The sequence below is a fragment of the Montipora capricornis genome, chromosome 7, assembly GCF_036669925.1.
Source record: "Montipora capricornis isolate CH-2021 chromosome 7, ASM3666992v2, whole genome shotgun sequence".
NCBI lineage: Eukaryota > Metazoa > Cnidaria > Anthozoa > Scleractinia > Acroporidae > Montipora > Montipora capricornis.
Genome location: NC_090889.1, coordinates 8,181,384 through 8,203,576, shown reverse-complemented (window position 1 = coordinate 8,203,576; position 22,193 = coordinate 8,181,384). Strand labels below are relative to the sequence as shown.

At 37.4% G+C, this 22,193-nt stretch overlaps 1 protein-coding gene across 1 annotated transcript in view; it reads right to left on the bottom strand.

Moving 5' to 3' along the window:
- The window catches only part of LOC138058153 (probable ATP-dependent RNA helicase DDX60), an 82,472-nt gene that overhangs the window by 24,885 nt on the left and 35,394 nt on the right, over positions 1-22,193 (bottom strand). The window contains exons 23-30 of the mRNA XM_068904050.1: positions 21,207-21,292; positions 20,936-21,108; positions 16,763-16,867; positions 16,034-16,159; positions 9,022-9,167; positions 8,360-8,506; positions 8,066-8,189; positions 7,010-7,162 (exon numbers count right to left, since the gene is read on the bottom strand). Coding sequence (XP_068760151.1) covers positions 7,010-7,162; positions 8,066-8,189; positions 8,360-8,506; positions 9,022-9,167; positions 16,034-16,159; positions 16,763-16,867; positions 20,936-21,108; positions 21,207-21,292 — 1,060 coding nt within the window. The remainder of the gene's footprint in view (positions 1-7,009; positions 7,163-8,065; positions 8,190-8,359; positions 8,507-9,021; positions 9,168-16,033; positions 16,160-16,762; positions 16,868-20,935; positions 21,109-21,206; positions 21,293-22,193) is intronic.

Here is a 22,193-nt window from a genome sequence, read left to right as displayed (position 1 = left end):
CATGCGTGCGGTTGGTAACCACTTTTTCATCATTTCGAAAATGAGAAGAACAAGTTGTTTTAAATCTGGACATTTCATCAATATCTATATAATAAACAAAACATTACATGCCCGCTTGATGATACGAATTTTATCTTCTCGTGCTGTTTGTATCTATCACTCTTTTGATTAGCTCTCGCGTTAGAGTTAATTTCAGCACTCGAAGATTAATGTCGTATCCCCATGCGGCCATGTAATTTCCTCTATTTCTTTGCTTTCTTCTATAGAAAAACTCATTGCCTAACTAGTGAATTCCACGGTAAATTTTACGATAAAAGCCGATATCGCATGAATCATGAAGCGATGAGTACGATATCGGTTTTTCGAGTGAAATTTACTATGGAATTTACCAGTTTGGCAATGAAACTTTCTTGAATCGCATGAGTCTTAAAAGAAAACAAACACTCAATCAGCGAGCGAATGGAAAAGGAAACTAGACGCTCCAAAAAGCGTACACTGGGTTGCCTGTTGTACGTGTTACACAAAAAAGAAAGCACTGAATTGGGTGGCATCAGAAACCCATAAGGGATGAAACGTGTAACGGCCCCTTGTGTGCTGGGAAACAAGCTTCTGAATATTCAATTTACTAAGTACCATATTTGGAACAACAAGAGCGAGGGGTTTCCAAATATGGTACTTAGCACTGAAACATTCAACCAATCAGTTCGCACTGAATATTCGGAAGCTGTGAACGCACGTTACACGTTTCAACCCTTATGGGTTTCTGGTGGCATTGAACTGCAGCGTTCCAGTTATTTTTTTTTCAATTGGGGCGTCGTTAAGACTATTTGAGGGTCACTCACATGTCGCGCCAGCAGAGGCCCTTTGGCTAACATGTTCACACGTTTAATTATTTTGTAATGTCCTGTCCCATTTTGAGGTCTTTTAGTTTTTTAAGCTTTGGTAATAAATTCAGTTTAAAGATAATAAAAAAATGTTCTTGAGTAAAATTCACTCGTTTCTTCTTTAAATAAATAGTCTGCAAGAAACTAACTGCAAATTGCTCTGACGGACGTTTTCCAGGATGTCTTGCAGTTGCACTAAGCAAACGTTTATTGCACACACTAAGAAAGGACTGAAGGTGTTCTTTCCGCTTATCTTCATAATTACTCTTCTTGTTAGTCTAATCTGATACCAGGTCAAAACACTGTTTGGCTTTACGTTCGCTCGAAAGAGTACCGTAAAAGCCAGGAGTTAACAGAAAAAGACAAGCCAAGAGACAGATGAAGAAAAAAAGTAACATAGTTTTTATATATAACTCTGAATCGAATTTTCATCGAAAGATTAATAACAATCGATCTTAAAAACATGAAAATTTTTGCAGTCTCTAAAGTTTTGAAGAAATTGATCACGTGCTAGGCAACCATAAAGGTGCGCGTGATCACCTTGTGTCAAGTGAATGGACTACGGGAAAAAATGCTAATCGTTCGTCGTTTTCAGAGTAAAACAACGTACTTTTTATCCAAGAAACTTCCGTCTTTGGTTTTTTCAATTTTGTTGTAGTATTTAACTGAATATTTACATTTCACCAGTCGGGTCAGGCAGCCTTCTTTGTTGGGTTCCTGAGAAACGTATCTACTTTGACTTCGGGGTGAACTATTTACACGATCGCGAGGTTGAGCGCCCTTGTAATTGAAAATCTAAACATCTATGCGATACAAAAACAGGCTTGCGAATTATCGCAAATCACAATGCTGACAAGCACAAAAGAAGAAGAAATGGTTAAGTAAATATGAAGTTTGTTACTATCTGACTGTTTTTTGCGTTAGAGTAAAGGGATATATTGTCACGCAAAAGATGTAATTTCACCACACTCAAAATTCGCAAAGAGCGTAAGTTTCAAGTAAACAATCTTCGCACCAGTAAGTCGTAGCAATAAATTGGATTAACCAGGTCTTTCAAGAAATCTTGTTGGCTTCCCAAATAAACTTCATTTTACACTACAATGACAAAATCATTTGAAAGAGAGAAAAAATCCCTGTCTCCTCGCGTATTACATTTCAAGGCACGTAGGCAACTCATTTTCACCGAGTCCCGATTCCCGCGAAATTTTTGTTTTTTTCAAATATTAACAAAAATACTATTTTTCGTCAAGCGTTGCATCTTTTATATTCAAATGACCGGTAAAAATAAAGATTTTTAAACGATCTATCCGTAGATATTTTTTCATAATTTAATATTCTCTGTCAAAATTTGCACAACAATCAAAACACAAAAATAGCAACGCTCGCAACAAATCTAGTCGCATTTTAATACCTCTTCGTCGAATTCTTATGCTTAACACAGGAATTTGCAGTTATTGTGAAAAATCTTTCTCTATTCATTAGCATTTCAGAGAAATCGACCAGTCCGCGAATACTTTACGAGTTTTTTTTTCAATGGGATGTCGAAAGGCCAAGTGGAGGTTATGCTTAATCGGGCAAGTTCGGGAGATCAAGTTGCGCGTGTGACCCGTTATAAATATTTTTTCACAAAATGTTCACAAATCGTCAAGTATCACCACAGAACGCAAGAACATCATTCTAAACGCTTATTCTACGCAAAAAGTAGGTTCTGGAAATAATTTTGAGAGTGAAAATCAAGTTTACGGCAGAGGGTAAATACAAGAGATGCTAACCTCATTTTGACACGAAAATGCTTCACTATTGTCATAAAAACTATCCAGTTAAGCTCGCATATCACACAACATAATGAATTCATAAAGGGCACCTTTTCCAGCGAAATATTTTTTGAAACAAACAACATATTTGCTATCAGAGGCAAAAACTCCTTTCCATTTCATTACGTGGGTGAAGAGAAGAAACTATATCAAACGCAATTGCATAAATTTCAGGATCAAACCGTTTCCATGAAGAACCTTTTTTTCTTGAATAATGAGCACAAAATAGACGACAACCTGTCATATTTCCATCTATTCTTTTACCTGAAGACTGTGCAGAGTTGAGTACAAATAAAGACCGATAGCCAGACAACAGAGATCACAGATCCACTTAAGGTGTTCGATTGTTGAGCCCATAAGCTACCGGAGAATTTTCCAATTGGTTTCAGTGTTCTACATAACAGCACTTTTGGTAAAATATTAGAAATACAGCTCACTTTGATTTCGGCTCGCCGGGCGATAGATTGCTGTCGAAGTCCACTACCCGTCGATTCCAGGTATTTGTTTTTCACCGCCTGTCTTGTTTATCCAACTGACTTTCCATTATTGAGCTCCATAAGGGTATATTTTGTTTAAAGATCCACGAAAACGCCATTCGCGCTACATGACTTTCGAAGCTATTGCAGGTTAAGTTAATCATGCTAGTGTGTCCACCATAGAAATCTACACATTTCCACTACCCTCTCGATCCTAAGAAAATACGCGCAGAAGGCTCTATGCGCAAATACACCACTTAGCAGGGGACGGACAGGCAAGACTTTTATCCACACGGAAAAAAAAAAAGAAAAAAGAAAACAAACAAGTGAAACGTATTTTCCGACTGGGGTTGCCATACTGGCAACCCAGTAAAAAGCCATTTCAGAGTCAACTGTCAATAGCCAGCTAAAAGGAATCACGCTAAAATTAGAAACGGTCATGAAACTCTCTTAGTTTACTGATGTTCTTTATTCATCTTTATCTCTGAAAATGAGATCATTCACATTTTGATGTATTTCACTGAAACACGCCGGCTTGGCTTGGAACAAGAATCGCCAAAATGTGACAATGCAAACCAAGAAAGGACAATGAAACTTCAAACAAGATCAGCTGCCACAAAATAACCTATAGGTGCTTTAAACCAACCTTCTGAAAACACAAGTTAGTGATATTTCTCCCTAGATTTACGAGAACTCAGTTTATAAGATAAGGGTCCCATTGTCATTGTCGAGGCAGATCGAAAAACAGTTGGGCAAACGGATTAAAAAAAAAGCGCTTGTTCGCTCGCACTTTAGAGCTAAACAAACAAATCAACTTTTTTACAAATACGCATCCGTAAAAATAGCAAACGGTTTAGTGCCCAAGGAAAGAATTTGTGGAGTAACTTCTTCCAGCAAGTTTGAGCTATTACTGGTATACTGTTTTGCTGTTGTCGTTCTCTTTCTCTCTCCTTTTGTTTCTGTTTCAGTTATGTGTCCTCCAGGCATCATGCAACCTTATCAGAGCTTCTAAACTATTCCAAAAATTTGAATACAGAGAAAAAAGCAGCTTCAAACAAATTAAAAATAAACACTCAGCTTTAAGTTTATATCCCTCCGATGCTTGACTTGAATAGACGCGTAGCCACCATTGTGGAGCACAGCTATCATGATATGCGAAGCTAGGTTGAAACCAGCGAAAAATGCAGAAAAAAAAAAAAAACATTTTCCAAACCCTTTTCCACCTGAACAAGAAACGCGTTGACCGTTAAGAGCTATAGTTGACGTAGTATGACCGTGTAGCCGCGTATAGCCATAGGAAGCGCGCGAAAAATGAAGCCTCGTTTATGTTTAAGAGAGTTAAACGTTGGTTGAGCCTGCTATCCCATCGAAACCAGTGCCTGGTCAGCGGTCAACTACAAATAAAAAAGCTGCCCTTAATGAGCTCTCAACTTGAGCCCCGGGATATGGTCACGTGACACTGGTCAGCTTCTCCTTGATTTGACAGGTGTCAATTGACATCAACATGGATGTTCAGATGTATGCTGTAAACTTGCGTGATACTGGTGACATTCGCATACATGGAAGTGTAGACGTACGTATGTACGGACGATCGATGGCGTTATGGCTTTTAAACCAATTTTTTTTGCATCGATGAATAACCATATATATTTTTCTTAACTTTCGTACTCCGCGCGTGGAGCTGCACTATAAAGGAATTGTCAAAAAGCTGGTCCTGGAGAGGCCTTACTTTGATTGGAAGGATTCAAGTTATTAAATCCTTTGTCATCCGCAAAATACTTTATCGCATAGGTTTAGTATCGCGCAAAAAATCAGATTTTGTCAAAAAGGATCAACGAATTATTGGACTCCTTTTTTTGGAAAGGCAATGACAAAGTAAAGCGTGCAGCTTTGATAAATTCTATAGAATTAGAGGAAGGAGGCTTGAAAATGCCGGACATCGTTTCAATGACCTCAACTCAGAGAATATTCTGTATTAAAAAACACCTGGAAACCTATACAGCAGGCGGGAAATATTTCCTTCGGTTTAAGCAGAAGGACGTTGGAGACAAGTCTTTGTTTCATTATAATTTCGATTATAGGAAATTACCTGTTGCTGTTCCTGTGTTTTATAAAGAGTGTATTGAAACCTGATCCTTATTAAATGAAAACAATCCCAGTACAACTGAGGACATAGTGAATCAGATACTTTGGAACAACAAGTTCAACTGCATCGGCAGAAAGTCAGCATATAATCGAAATATTTGTAGTATTGGACTAAACAAGGATGGCGATCTTTACCACAGTGCAGGATTACTTCTGTTTAATAGGGAGCCTTTGAGATGTTGTTTATCTCCCAATGATAATCCTTTATAAATTAGCTTGTTGGACGCCATTCCTCTAGAATAGAGGTACTTGTTGAATAGCAGTAAATCAGTTATAGCTCATCTCACCACTCCCTTTGAAACAAATTCTTTCTACGTATTTCACAGAAACGATAAAACTTTCCTTGATAAACGTCAGGCAAAATCACTTTATAGCATGTTTGTTTCTTAAGCGTGCAGTGCACCTACTGCTAGAAAGAAACATGAAGAAAGTTTCAACACTCTCGATTACGTTAAGCACTAAACCACGGGAATTTCAGTAGAAGATATTAAATAGAATCTTGTATACAATGACATACTTTTTAAGTTTAAAATAATCGAATCTCCTCTATGTTATTTTTGTGAAGATGTTGTCGAATCCGAGATGTGCATGTTTATTACATCTTGACAAATTGTATAATCCTAGAAAGCAAATATTTTCTGTATCCCCCTAAAATACGCAAATCACCTTGCTAATAGCAAAAATTAAGAATACTCACAACATAGAACGCTCTATCACGAGAGAAAATATTAAACTAAAATATCATTATGAAAAGTGGGAACCCTTACTCCCACTTATACTTCCTTGAAGTTTGTTGTTCTTTTTCTGCCATTTATCCGTTATATCGTTTGTAACATATATTAATTACCTTGGCATTTGTAACCTTGCAGTTTTGTAACTTTTTTTTTTTTTTGCAACTGTTTATAGTGTATATTTCTTTCTTTTTGTTTTAACCTAACACTTGTATTGTATTGTATCTTATTTCGTTGTATAAAGCCCACAAAAATAAATAAAATACAAAAGAAAAATGAGGCTTGGAGGATAGATAGTACAACCAAAAATAAATTCCCTTTGAGATCCGCAACGGGAATCGTTGTACGTCATGATTGCCAAATAGTAAGCATCTCAGATCCGCCATCTTGGGTTTCTGGATTTTCTCGCCAGAAACTTCACGAACGCGTCAAAATTGAACAAAAAATAATCAAAACCAAAAAAGGAATACTGACTTGGGCTATAGAAATAAACTTGTAAGTAATAAAAGTATTTTTTTCTTCATTTTTATGAAATGATTTTACATTTTCTTGTAAAAAAGCTTTAAAATGCAATTCTATGTATGGCATTCTTTTCCAAATTGAAGCTTAATTATTTCTGAAAAATGAATGGTTACCACCAATTTTCTTTTTGGATCCCATGAGCACCTGCAAAGTTCTGTTTTTTTTTTCGCAGAGTTTTGAACCGCGCAAAACTATTAATATGCACCACCCACAGGAAATCTGAGTATCTCGAGATACGCAGAGCGTATGCGCAATAACAAATGTAGGCACCGCCTTTAATGTTGAAGGTCACAATAAAAGAAATCACCCTTGGTACAACAACAGCGAATGCAAACAGAACAATACACCCGGCAAAACTTGAAGCATCTTGATACAGCTAAATGGCCATTTACGCAGGAAAATACGTGCAACAAACCTGTGACTAGATGATGTCTCACCTGAAGATATCTCTCCCTAAAAAGCATCTCCACGACCACACGCTTTCTGTTGTTGAGTCCAGCGTGATGATAGCTGATTCCTCGCTTCAAAGCACGCTTGAAGATATCTTTATCCTTAATCATCGAAATGCGATTCAAAATCTTCTGCAACTTCTACAAAAAGAAACATCCTATCTATTTGCTGACATTTCTTGTCTCATGTAAGTAGCTGAATTAATGAATAATACAATTTCGGTGGTTTGTTTGCATTAGCAGCTATCGGATATCAGCCACTGTACCATGCCTGAGATATAGGAGCTATTGAATCTTTCATGCCAGCAGTTTTTTGGATGTTTTTTTAATGAAACAATGAGTCCATTCACATTAATTTTGTTGAATGTGGGTTTAAAGAATGTGGAAGACTGCGAAGTGGGTTGAAGCAACGAAGCGCGGCCAAGTCTTTTGAAGCAAAGTTCCCCTGGAAGGTCTGGACTACCTATTCCTGTTAGATCGCACGAGAGCTGAGTCAACGCGGTAGTTGATTGCACAAGCCATTGTGCTAGTCGTCAACTTTCATGTAACGAGCCCTTGCTTGGTCAGTTTAAACTGATATATTAAAAAAAAAAAAATCTACTTAGAAACATTCAGATGTATAAGGAATTAACCTACTTTTTTTAAATCGGCAACGAAATAAAAATGAGCGCTAACACCATAAAATGTTGATGAGCTGTTGGAGATGCCCAATATCTCAAAGGTGAGCTACCTGAGAATCCATTGTGTGATAAAGCTGGGACAATAGCCCTTTTCACGGTTAGTTTTTCTCATTTGAATTACAATGTAATTTAACGTGGGTGCGAGGCAATTTCGGGTTAAACTACAAAACAGCTCGAAATTGCCTCACATACATCTTAGATTACATTGTAATGCAAATGAGAAAAACTAACCGTGAAAAGGGCTATTGATGACAAATTAACTAGCACTTAGTTTTTACTAAAGGAGCCAATACCGTGGTATCTTGAGAAACAAATAAACAACTGAAATAATTAAGTCAATTACTATACAGTGCCTCTTTCGAACCTCTTTACCGATGGCATTGACGGACGACAATGTGCATTCTTTCAAAGGCTCATCTAAGTCTGAAAACTCCGGTTGCTCATCTTGAGCTTCCTCCAGCTTTTCTCTTTTAGTGCTAGATCTGCGAGTGCAAAAAAGGTAGAAGACAGCCATCGTAAAGATAGATTTTCTGCAGCAGTAGATATTGCAAAGTGACTTCCTAACAAAGCCCATAAGCTAATAAAATGCACGATAAGTTAATCATTTCAAAACAACAGCATCGTTTTCTAAATGCCTTTTAGATTTTCTTTTTCTGTTTTATCTCGGTTCCTTTTCTCCTTCTTTTCCACTTGTAGGCGTTTCCTTTCATCAAGCTTTCTTGTGATTGCTCTTATGTCTTCTTCTTTCTTTTCAAATTTCCGAACGAGTTTCTGTGCCAGCTTTTCGCAAAACAATCGGTCAAAGCTGAAACAAATATAGACACTAATTAACAAACCGGTCAAACGGATGGTCCGTAAGTGGCATATGCTTATTTAAGGCACCGATTCGCACAATTCTTCAAAATTGCACATTCTAAAAGTATTGTGTGCCATTTTGGGAGAATTAGAACAGTGCATATGAACAGTTTTGTAAATTGATGTGACTTGGAGTAACTGATGTTACTGCTGAGGTGAGGCGGTTTTCCTTCTTAAAGTTCCATTTACTAACGCAATAATTCGAAACAACAAAAACAAAATTAAAATAATCAGTGAAATGTGTATCATGCAGCAATATTCATGTTTCGGTCAAGGGCCTGCATATCATGTAGCTCACTGGTATGAAAATTAAAAACCCAGTCTAACTGAAAGTACTATATCTTTGTTGCTTTCCTGCTTTGCTATCTTTCTCTTTCCCCTGGATTTTTGTTCGTTTTCTATTGGATGACATTTCTTTAAAAATTCAATATACAAAATACAAAACAAAAGTGATGATGCTCCTACCTGAACACCAAGGCAGGTAGTTTCTCTTGTGCTTTAAGTTGTTCAACAAGCGTTGGGAAATTTCTTACGATGAAAGGAGTACCCGAAGGTATCGTGGCCATCTCCTCCGAAGGGACGGAATTCAACGATTGAATAACAGATTCCACCTATACAAACAACAGAACAGAATGAATACGTTTTAAGGCTACGGGAACACTTCCTCGCAAAAATGTTAATGGCAAAATTAGCAAAGAGGTGATGCTTTCTATAAAGCCGTTAATTTCTGAGTTTGTGAAGTTGATTTTCGTACTAACCTTACAGGAAAGTCGGAATGGGAATACGACAGACACACATAACATTTAGTCATAAAAACGAGTGATAAAAAATAAGAACGTTTCGACCGCTCCACGGTCATTTTCAAGTTAGAGTTCATGAATAAACGAGATGCTTCCGTGAAGCATACACTGGGTTGCCTGTGGGACGTGTTACAGAAAATTAGAAGGCACTGAATTGTGTGGTATTGAACTACAGCATTCCAGTTTCTGAAGAATAACAAATAAAAGAGAAGCAAGAAACATTGACTTCTGGGCTGACATGTTGATAATTTTCAAGTTCCCTCACATCGTCGGAGACCCAGGGGCAGATCGCGGAGGCAAGGGCAAGTTTAACCGGGCAAAAGAAAATGGCGACAAAGAAAAGCATAGTAGGGCGAGAAGAGCCCCTGGGGACACGTTCTTACCAGACCAGTTCCAAACAGCAGGGGTAGTTCTCAATTCTGATTGGTGCCAGAAATTCTTTGTGTTTCTCGGCCCAATCAGAGGTCAGCAGGCCGTGAAGTCGTTTCGTGTCTTCTTACACGGAAATAACTTGATCGCCATACTCGCCGCGTTCGTTTGGCAAGGTTTTGCTCGAGGAGAAAGTCTCAATCACAGCACAAAATGTACAGGAAATCGTTCGGAATATCGGCAGAGAAATACGCAGAACCTTTCGCAGGTATCGTTACAGTCGCGTATTTCCAAGTGTGCGAGGTTTTTGTAAAGATGTCCTCCCCGTTTCACCTAAGATAGCAGTGATTAATTTTGATCTAACAATTGAATTCTTTTTATTCTGCCCCCTTTTCCTAGTCGAGGTATTTCTAGATTTCTTGCATCAATTGCTGTGGCTGAAACTTTTTTAATCTCGAGAGGAAACGTTTGCTTCTGAATGCTGCCAAAGTAACAGCTGTGTTCTTTTAAAATAGCCTTGCAAAGGGCAATACCCAGGCTGTGCAAATGTGCTGGCAATTCCTCTGAGAAATTTTACTTTGGATAATGGACAATAATCTGAATTAAAGACAGTTGCAAAGAACATAGGAAAGACACTGTGAATATTTTATGAGCACCGTAAGTTGGGTTGTCATTAATGTTTCAAAGCAACATTAATTTTGCTCTAAGGAAAGCCTTGTTTGCTACATGTATTTCATATTTCATACAAAAGTGTGCTGTGTGTTAGACAGTAATAACAACAACAGAGTCCTGAGGTTTCTAAAACAATGCTGAAAGAAATCTTCTCCAATAGTAAAATGAGTTTGGATCCAGGTAGTGACTACTACATAGTATTCTGAGTTGTACCTCTGCAAATATAAAATCTTAACCTTGATATTTCTCTTTACAGCAAAGATCCCAAAAATGTGACAACTTTTAATAATTAATTCACATTCTTTCAATATTTTTTATTAGTTTATCAGCTTTATTGGACACATCAGAAAAAGTAGCACAATATTTCAGTTTAGGGAGACAAAATAGAACTGCAAAAAATGAACCATTGTTAACTGATTTGATGTACTATTTGATATTTCCCACAGAAAGAAGGAAACAGCATACTCTTTCTATAGTACAAGTACATACCTGGACACAGTTGAACAATAATAATAATAATAATAATAATAATAATAATTATTATTATTATTATTATTATTATTATTATTATTATTATTATTATTGTTGTTCAACTGTGTCTAGCGGCTTGGGTTTTGAAATCAGCATAAATATCATACTCAGGCAAAATGCAAAATGTCACTGCTACATAATCTAGATAGACAAGTCTTTGAAGAGGTAAAAGAGCACTCTACAGGATGACTGAAATGTGGTTACAGATAAAAAGATAAATTATTTTCTCAGTTTAAGGAAACTTGAAAGGATTTTCCACTTTTAATAATCGTGTGTCCAACGGAAAAAGATTCCTCTAATGCTTACAAAAGGGCAACTGCAACAGCTTCATACCTGTGTAATACTATTGTGAGGCAATGTTTTAAAGGGTGTTTGCTGGGTCCCAACTCTTGGTATGATAAATGGTACAGTGCTACTCAAAGACCCTCTAAAACTTGGTTTTTGAAAAGTACCTCAAAAACCAATTCAGTGAGCAGTATTTTTTTTTTTTTTTTTAGATTTCGAAATCATATCACAATTCCCTGACCCAGTACATCATGTGAGAAAGAACTAAACTGAAGGAGAGTTCAAAATATTTATGAAAAAGCTGAAAGATGAGAAAACGTCACTGCATTGTTTTTGAAAATTCCCTTTAACAATGCAAAAGAACGCCTCTCACTTGTTTCCAAACAAATCAGGGAAGGACACTGGACGAACTTTTGAGATAAACCTGACCAAATCTAACAAACGCTATTTCCAGTTGTATAATCTTGATTCATTATCCTTCAGAGTGGCTCAGGTGGAGTGTGTGGCAGCTCGGTTGAACACCTGTTCTAAGCCTCCTAAAGAATAAGGATGTGGCATCCTGTGTAATAAGTTAAACTAAGTAATTCACAATAAACTTGAAACTTAAGGATATGCCATTACAACGATGGCAAATTTTATTTTCTAGTACACTGTCAGTATAATAAAACATGTGTTTCTACATCGACATACAGTGTGTGTATGTATACATAATTATCGGAAATGTGCATACCTTGACGGATGTTTCTTTGCTTGATTTGGGAAAGCAGTGGCAACCTGATTTTGGTGTTTGGGTGCTTTCCTCGTGGTGATTTGTTAACTCACCAGGACAAGACACCACCGAGGATGGTGGAATTTGCTTAATTGGTACATTTTCAAAGAGAATTCTATAACATTTTTTCTTGTCAAAGTGACAAGCAGTTTGTGCATCCCCTTGGCTCGATGTCCAAGGAGAAAGGGGATGTCTCCTATTCAGCAAGTGGTTCTCTGAAATGGCAAATTAGTACTTTTCTTTTTCCAGATTGATTTTACCCTTTCCACCCTTTCCACGAGAAAGACCATCGATCTTGTGCCTGAACTTTTAATTTTGATCGAAAACTTCTTCAAGTATTCTCAAAAATTCCCCATAAGGTTTCGCTTTTTTTTTTTTTGGTTAACAAAAACGTAAGAACGCACTCGACAACAGTCGTCAACTGTTTCTTTCGGGTGGCTCATCGTGAACAATATCGTGAAGAGAACACGAGCTCGATAGCGTTGAATTTGGCGAGCATTTAAATAAAGTCGTGCTGCATGCTGTGTGCTCGACATACCAGTGTGGCCCGTGCGATCAAGAATTGCTCGATATTAGCAAAGTTTCTGCCACAGCAATTCATGTAAGAAATCTAGAAATACCTCGACTAGGAAAAGGGGGCAGAATAAAAATAATTCAATTGTTACATCAAAATTAATCACTGCTATCTTTGGTGAAACGGGGAGGACATCTTTACAAAAACCTCGCACACTTGGAAATACGCGACTGTAACGATACCTGCTAAAGGTTCAGCGTATTTCTCTGCCGATATTCCGAACGATTTCCTGTACATTTTGTGCTGTGATTGAGACTTTCTCCTCGAGCAAAACCTTGCCAAACGAACGCGGCGAGTATGGCGATCAAGTTATTTCCGTGTAAGAAAACACGAAACGACTTCACGGCCTGCTGACCTCTGATTGAGCAGAAAAACACAAAGAATTTCTGGCATCAATCAGAATTGAGAACTACCCCTGCTGTTTGGAAGTGGTCTGGTAAGAACGTGTCCCCAGGGGCCCTTCGCGCCCTACCATGCTTTTCTTTGTCGCCATTTTCTTTTGCCCGTTTAGACTTCCCCTTGCCCTCGCGATCTGCTTCTGGGTCTCCGAGGATGGTTCCCTCACAACTTCTTTTCACCACAAGTTTAAGCGTGCCCTCTGAGCATCTGACGGCTTTGTAATACCAAAGCTCACTGAAGTTAATCCCTATCCAGCGGGGTTAGTGTTTGGATGGGAGATCAAAACAATATACCCCTCATAAAACAGAAGCACCGGACCGAAAATACTATTAACGCTAACAAATGCGAACTGAGCAAGGTACATAATTTGTTAGCTTGCTTTATGCAAAACAAGAACATCATTCTAAAAGCTTATTCTACGCAAGAAGTAGGTTCTGGAGGTAATTTTGAGAGTGGAAATCAAGGTTACGCGGCAGACGGCAAATACAAACTCACGATTTAATTACGTTAACATACCAGAAAGACGCTAACCTCATTTTGACAAGAAAATGCTTTACTACTGCCATAAAAACTATCCAGTTAAGCTCGCATATCTTAAAACATGATGAATTCATAAAGGCCGCCTTTTCCAACGAACAATTTTTTGAAACAAACAACATATTTGCTATTAGAGGCAAAAACCCCTTCTATTTCATTACGTGCGCGAAGAGAAGGAACTCAATCGTGTCAAATATGCGCAATATTGCAATAAACTAAATTTCAGGATCAAACCGTTTCCATGAAGAACCTTTTCCTTGAATAATGAAGCACAAAATACACGACAAGCTATCTTTCAAATAATTTTTGGCTGTCACATTTCCAATTATTGTTTTTACCTGAAGACTGTGCAGAGTTGATCACAGATCCACGTAAGGTGTTCGATTCGTTCAATCGTTCTCTGTCTTTCTTGAACCCATAAGTTACCAGAGAATTTTCCATTTGGTGTCAGTGTTCTATATAACAGCACACTTGGTTAAATATTATTTTAGAAATACAGCTCACTTTAATTTCGGCTCGACGGGCGATAGATTGTTGTCGAAGTCCATTACTCGTCGCTTTTGAGATTCCAGGTGTTGGTTTTTCACCGCCTGCCTAGTTTATCCAACTGACTTTCCATTATTGAGCTCCATAAGGGTATATTTTATTTAAGGATCCACTAAAACGCCATTCGCGTTACATGACTTTTGACGCCATTGCAGGCTAACTTAATGATTCTCCTGGGTCCACCAGAGAAATCTATGCATTTCCACTACCCTCTCGATCCTAAGGAAATACGCGCAGAAGGCTCTATGCACAAAGACACCACTTACCAGGGGAGTGACAGGCAAGACTTTTACCGACACGGAAAAAAAAAATAAAACGGAAAATCTACCCATTTTCCGACTGGGATTGCCATACGGCAACCCACTAATAAAGTTCACCTAAAGGAGATCTTCACGCATTTATGTTATCCAGAGCACCTCATACAAAACACCATCAGGGTTTTCATTGAAATGAAAGTGACGGGGAGCACACGCCCCCCGCAACAAGCGGGTGAAATTCCCTTTAGAATACCCTTGCCCTTCAAAGATCAGAGATCAGCAAACAAACTACACGAGCAGCTAAGTTATCTTAGCCAAAAGATAAATACCGAAGTGCATCCTGTCTTTACAAGCCGCAAGATCAAAGATGAGCTTAAAGCTAAGAACCTAAACCTCCAATTGTCAACCAGCAAAACGTTATATATTCCTTTCAGTGTGATCTGTGTGATGCAGATTATGTCGGCTTTACAAGCCGACACTTATATCAACGTGTCGAGGAGCATAGCATAAACAATCGGTAATCGGCAATCATGTGAGAGAACAACATGGAATCGAGCCATGTGAAATCGCCAAGAACTTTAGGGTCCTGAGGAAGTGCTCGAACAAGTTCGATTGTTTGATTTTTGAAATGTTTTTTATTCGGGACCTTAAGCCAAAATTAAATAAACAAAGTGATTCTATCCACGCAAAGCTGTTTGCTTAACACTTCCAATAGTTTTTCATTCTTTTCACCTCTTATTTACACTTTATTTTCGCATTCTGTAAAATAAATAAATAATTAGCTTTTATCATCATTCCATTGTTTCAGAAATTGTATATATGCGGAAATTTTACTGATTCACGAACTCTAACTTGAAAATGACCGTGGAGTGGTCGAAACGTCGTTCTTATTTTTATCGCTCGTTTTCATAGTAAGAACTTATTACTTCGAATTTTAAAACACATAATAGCTGTTGCGGCAATACTAGAAATTTTTTAATAATGGAGCTCCGCCCGCGGAGCACCATAGTTAAGAAAATATGGTAATCCATCGATGCGAGAAATTTTGCTTTTAGTGACTGTCAAAATAAGGCATTCGCTGGCCAGTATCATGCGACAGTAGGAAAAAAAAAAAGCCGGAGAGCTCAGCATTTAGGCTTGGATAAATCTCTGTATTATACGATTTTGTGTCCACGAGTTCTTCAATTAAATTCAGCATTTTTTAGGGTTCAGTACTGATCTAGAGTATTTAGGGTTAAGCACTAATTTGAAAACGGTTAGCTTTCGTTTATCGTACATGTAATTCGCAACCATATAAATACAGGGAAAAAATGCAATAACTAGTCCTCATTGGTGCAATGGTGCAATGGTTACAGATAGAAAGAATAAAGTGAACGACTCAGGTTTCAGGAGTGCACTATTCTGAATTTTTATTCTCTTACTTCTTTTAAGTTTAAAATAAGCTTTATTTCATGCAATTTTAACGGAATGTCCAAGTTCAATTTGAAATATAGGAGGAAGTGTTAACCCACTCTCATTTCATTTCAAACAGAGTACCAGCTATAACGGACTCCAAGAAAGGAAACATTCTTGAAATATCCAACAAGGCAGCACGGAGCAACCAGAAAGTCATACGACTCCACCAGAATGGAAAAACGTTATCCTTCGTCGAACACAATCAATCATAAATAAACGTTCAAACGAATAAAAGTTAATGAATAAATAAACAAGTAAACATATAATAATAAAGCTAGTTGACCTTCTGCAACGTGTTTTCCTCATCTGCCCATGACTTTAACTCCTTCTTCAGCTCCTCCTCGTACTGCCTGGCATGCCTCTTGCCAATAAATATATTTTCTTGAAAATATTTCTCTGGAGAAAGTCCCTAGAAAGAAAAAAAAATTAGCTGGGTGACGATGCACTAAGAGTTTGACTTAAAGTGTTATCTGCATTTCGAAAGGGGCTGCTGAGGTCAGTTTATGATATAATAATATTAAAAGAAAAAAGAAAAAAGAAAAAAGAACAAAAAAAATACAATATGCCTCGAATAACAAAATCTCAAGTTACTGAGCGAACTTGAAACGATTTTAGAACCGATCGATGGAAAAAATGAAGATATTCATTTACTTTCACTTAAATCCAAGCTTGAACAATCGGCATAGTATAGCCCTTCTCAATTGTACATTAATCATTATTAGGGGATAATAATCATTCAAATTGTCACTTGACTTTTAAATAGCTTAGTTACTGTGTCAAAAATGGCAAAACAGTTGTAGATTTCTGCCCTTCCTGTGGGCAAACCAGTCAACTTGAGAAAACTAACAGATTGTTCCTTTCAGTGCTCTGCAAGTCGTCAACCGAATACAGTTGACTGAGAAAGGAGTAAGTATAATTATTACTCAAAACGAATTAGGGGTTTCCCTTATAACCCTAACAGAACAAAAAAAAATATGTAGACAAATCAAAGGCAAATAGACGACCCGCTGACCTGCAGTGATTCTTTGTCAGGCCAGTGCTGAACAATAGCGTCATACAGTTGCAAAGTTTCTCTAGGAGTGAGGGCCATGTCGCCAGGAAAACCATTTTCACGTAGCTGAAGTGAAACAGAGGAAGGGAATTTAACCAATGCTTGCAAGCTTTGCATCTAGAGCAAAAGATGACCATTTGCGAAGCAAGAACGCAAATACGTGGTAATAGAAAAGTATGGATGACAAATGGGATGTAAGTATCATTGATAAATTTCATCGGATAGGCCTCCCCTTGTTTAATGAGTGGTCTATATTCAGGCAAAATTACACCGTGTTCATCTTTAAAAAAATCGGCTAATCATTGAGGGAAACCAAGTTAACTTGGTAGCACTTTAGCCAGTTTACACGTTGGGTTCCCGTACTTAATTAATTAACAATGGTAATTGAACTTAGTGGAGTGCAATTTGGTCTGAAATCATACGTGTGATTTCAAAATCGAACGAGCGCTCAGCGCGAGTTTGATTTGAAATCACAAGTATGATTTCAAAACAAAATTGCACGGCACAAAGTTCAATTACCACTTTATTACATCCATTTCAAAACTTTTTAATAATTCATGAGCCTAGCAGCCTATCAAAACACCGATAAAACATCACGTGTATGAGCTTTATATCCTGATAAAACATTACTCGTTAGTATTCTTTATACAAAGAATACTAATAAGGCATAGCTTGTTTTTCTTGTATGCTAATATTCACCTCTCACAATTTGACCATTGTTTTGAGTCCAGAAGGACACGCAGCACGTGTTTTATCGGGTCTAAAAACACTCGGCTACGCCTCGTGTTTTTAAACCCGATAAAACACTGCTGCTTGTTTCTTAAACATTACTTAGAAATCACACAATGTTTATTTAATCGCTAAAAGACAGGATTTTAGTCAGTACCAATATTCTAGTGATCCGGTTGGGAACAAAAGTTAAAAAATTCGCCACAAAATGGTTTTCTTTATCTTTTATTTTCCTGAATTTTGATCGGTTACCTTAAATAAGCCTTGAAATCTGATTGGAGGTTTTGTTTTAGTGTTGCGTCTTATTGGCTGGGGAAATGGTGTGATTTAGAGCAAAAAAATGGTGCGATTTGTATAGGTAATAGCATGGGCCGAGTAAAATTAAGGATTAATATCACTTGTGTTTTCAGAAGTTGCGCAGCGACGACGGCAAAATTTTCTTAACACTGTTGAGGCACCTCGAAAAACAGTCAGCTAAGCGGAGTTAAAACATTCGTTCGCTCGGAAGCAAAACAACTGACAAACAGACAAGCAAGTCAACTTGTTATTTGCGTCCAAAACGAGTATAGATGATTGTTATTTACATCCACTCGAGAGGAAAATACGAGTTTCATTCCTGAACAACAGTAACAATGATTAAATCAAATGTTAAGCTTCAATTTCTTTTATTCACCTGTGCTGTAGAGGTTTTTACCACTTGGAAATACGCATCCGTAAACACAGCAAACGGTTTATCCAAAGAAATCCACCAAATTTAAGCTACTCGTTCCTCCCGTCAATGGCAAATTGTTCTGTGACCTTTTTTGGTGAGCTGCAAGATGTCGTGGTAAACTGAAAGCCCTTGACGAAAGGAATCATTTTGTTTTTCAACCACACAATCCCGCTACGCTGGGCGCCATGTAAGTCGATCCAAGTTTTAAGCTTTTCATGAAAAAAATATTTTGCCCTTCTTCTTGTCACTGGAAAATTCAAATTCCAGATCATCTTTTAAAGCTAGTTCTTAATCTTTATGCCTTTTGGGCGAATGCAGCGCGAATTAAAAGACAAACTTCGATGAAGTCGAAGTTGTTTTGCTCAAACAGAAGAAGCCAACTGAATGTGGAAGAGGTACGTTCAGCCAATCACGAGTGAGAAATTTTGATGCTCGACTAATCAGGAGCGAGTAATTTTGCCCTCAATTAAGAAAAAATGCCCTCTTCGTCAGCTAATCAGCATTCAGTAATTTTGCCCTCTATGTTATTAGGGAATAAATTGCACTGCTGAGAGCCAACCACCAGATTGCAAGGATTACCAGTGATTTCTAACGGGATGTAATAAATTAATTAATTTCATTCTTTATTTTAAAAAAAGCATCTTTCTGTATGAAACCTTTTGATTTGCAGAGTTCACGTAGGAGAAAGCCACCGGCTTTGCTTCGGACCGGCGGTCCTCCTAAGAGGATCCCGAACTTCCAAAAAGACGGCCCCAACTAGCAGGGCGAGGTCTCGTTCGTTCACGGAATTAACCAGACAGTTGCCTGAAGCCTGACCTGCGTATACTTAGCAAAAAAAACCCTTTCAAAGATAAAATTCATCAATTTTTACTTTTTTTTTCTAATTTCTTAAATTTAAATTATTTAAATAAAATGATGTTGATGATTATGAAACTTAACTTTAAAAAAAAATAAATAAATAAAGTTTTAACATCGTGCTAAGACGGTAATCTCGTCTGACATAAATGCATTTCCTGTTCATTGTCCTGTCATTTCGACAAAATTACTCTGAGACCAAAAACCAAAACCCTGACTAGAGTAAGTTAGTAAAGAGTTAAAGCTTTTCTCTTTTCCACCATTTTTGCAACTACATTGAATATGTTTACCAATTTAAAAGAAAGTAAAATAATGATTTAAAAAGTCGTTGGATAAGAAAAAACTGTCTTAAATTTATTTTCTAAGAAGTTTACGTTTAATTAACCATCAAGAATAACAAAATGTTGTCAATATCATCACGACACCGTTATTAAAAAAAAAAAAAAAAATGAGTTATTATATGCACGTAGCGTATAAAATATTTTCATGCGAATAAATAATAATGGGTAGTGTCCAGCATAAAATAATAGTTGATTAACTTAGGAGATTAAAACCTCTAAAATTAATGGTATACATAAGCCTTTTGCTAGAATGGAGTCCGATTGTGTGTGATTGTGTATATTAACTCAATTTATTTTTATTTGTCATTCGGTAATGTCAAAACGTCGTGCGTTCACAATATTTTTTACTCTTCAATTTATCTTTTACAATTAAATCGGGAGGGATATTATATCCTTTAAAAATTTCGGCAACTGCAGTCAATACGTTTTTTTTTTCATCTTCAAATTTGTATTTGCCATGTTTTTTTATTTTTATTTATTTTAGTTTTTCTTTTTTTGGTAGAATAGACCAGTTCACGCTCTTGAGTGCATCATGGTAATCAGGGCAACATGACGGGAAAAGCAAAGGTTTGTATTAAAATAAAAAAGAAGAATTAATTGTACATGACCCTACTTTTTTAGACTTTTGCCTTCATAAACAAAACAAATATTAAGTTTAACTTCACAACTGAGATGGTATCTGTTCTTTGGAATTCCTAAATATTCCTTTTCTATTTTTTGTCTCCATACATGCTTTGTAATTTTGTGCCTTTGCAATTACAGGAAATGTATGGCAGAAAGTTTGTGAACTAAAACGATTTGTACAATAGCCATTCCCTCCAACTTTATCCGGCCGCACCTTTGAGCGCATATCTTCTGTTTTGGAAAAAAAAAAACCCAAAAGAGTATATCGTGAATACTTTTCATCGTTTTGAACTTCCATACAAACCTTTGAATTTCTCTCTATCTTGCTCGGATTACCCATGATTCACTCAAGAGCGTGAACTCGTCTATGATGTTTCAGTTTCTCATGTTGTACGGATTTCTTTTTGGGCACAGATTACATTGATTTCCATACTGATGTTCCAAAGGATGGCTAAAAATACCATTGCTTTCGGTTCGGATTCACTCAATCCCATCTCGGAAGCGAAATTAAGGGTGAGAACTTTATCAGAATATGAATGTATAGAGTAATGTACGAGGCGGCCATGTTGGAGGAGCCAAAACAATAGGCCATTCCCGAGTTCATGTCTGCCTCCTCTTCAAAGCGAGTCTAAGTGCGAAGTTTTTGTAATGGGAATTGGTTCTACTTTACATATGAAAGAAAACTAATTATCATAAGAAAAACTTCGCACTTAGACTCGCTTTGAAGAGGAGGCAGACATGAACTCAGAAATGGCCTATTAAAGATATTTGCATATAGATAACATTTATTTCCCAAAGGAATATCATTCTTCTCTTTCACTCATCCAATATGGCCGCCGTGCACATACTCAATGGAAAGTGGGAAACCCAAACCTGTTTGGTTGCTAGTTGAGCGCATGGATGCAGGCTGACAAAGTTTTCGGTGCTAGAGACATCGTTACCCTTGCACTTCCTTGTCTCTTTAGAAATTTCCTCATCATTTGGAGCACCTCGCTTGGGAAGGTAAATGCTTTTTTCCAAATCCGAGTACCGTTCCTCGCAGGTAACTTGACAATGGTAAGAAACAAAAGTAATGAGTTCTCGCCTTGTGAAAACTAGAAATTAACACAAAGGATTGCTCTTAAAATAACAACTTCTTATATACCTAGCCTGACTCTGTACGATTTCCTCAGTTTTCCCTCGTCTTGCCCATCTTGCTTTTGACGAAAGTCCTGGGCAGCTTGCAACCATCTACAAGTTTGTTAAAATGATTGTCTAAGATCTTTCTCCAAAAAGGATAGGGGATACGTGTGAGGTCAGGATAAAAAATAACATTAACAATATGAAGTATCGCACACCTGCATGTTACTCCAGCATGTAACTTTGGGATCGCTATAAAAAATTACCACTTAATATCGAAACAGGAGAGAGATCTCGAAAGGATTGTAGTATTCAACTTGACCAGAGAGTGTAACAGCGAAAATATCTGATGTTTTTGTGCAACACCTGCAACATGTCCTTGCATTTTAAATTTTTTTACATTGTTCCATACTTTGACAGTGTTCATAAGGTGTACAAAACGTACAAAGTTTAGACAGTTCAGAGTTCCTTATTTTTCCGTAGGATTTTTAAGACTCGTACGCCTCGATTGAACAGCCGCCATCTTGGTTTGTTTGAGCGTGTGCAACCTGGGCTGAGTATCTAAACTACCGAGGGGAGCCTAGTCAGGTTACATTAAGGAGCGTGAAGAAAAGGCTTTTTTCCTGAATCCTACCCACGGGTTATTTTAGGCACTCTCCCAACAAGAGTTGAGTTCAATGCTACTTATTACTCATTTTAAGATGGAGCTTAAAACAAGCTAACCAGGCATTATGCAAGACGTGTATCAAATGTGAAAATTAGCGACCCAGAATTTTAGTTAAATTTGTCCCAACGCTTTTCCTCATCCCAATGTTGACAAAAAAGTGTTGCAAAACCAACAACAGTTTGAAGGGAAGGGAGAGGAATACATACATAAGTGTACATGTATTCGCATCTTTTGGTAACTGTAACTAGTAGTCACAAGAAGTATGATAGGTTTTCACGAGCCTCCCTCTACCCAGTCTCCCTGGAAACCAAGTGTTTTCTGAGTCACAGCTCCAGGGCATGTTTA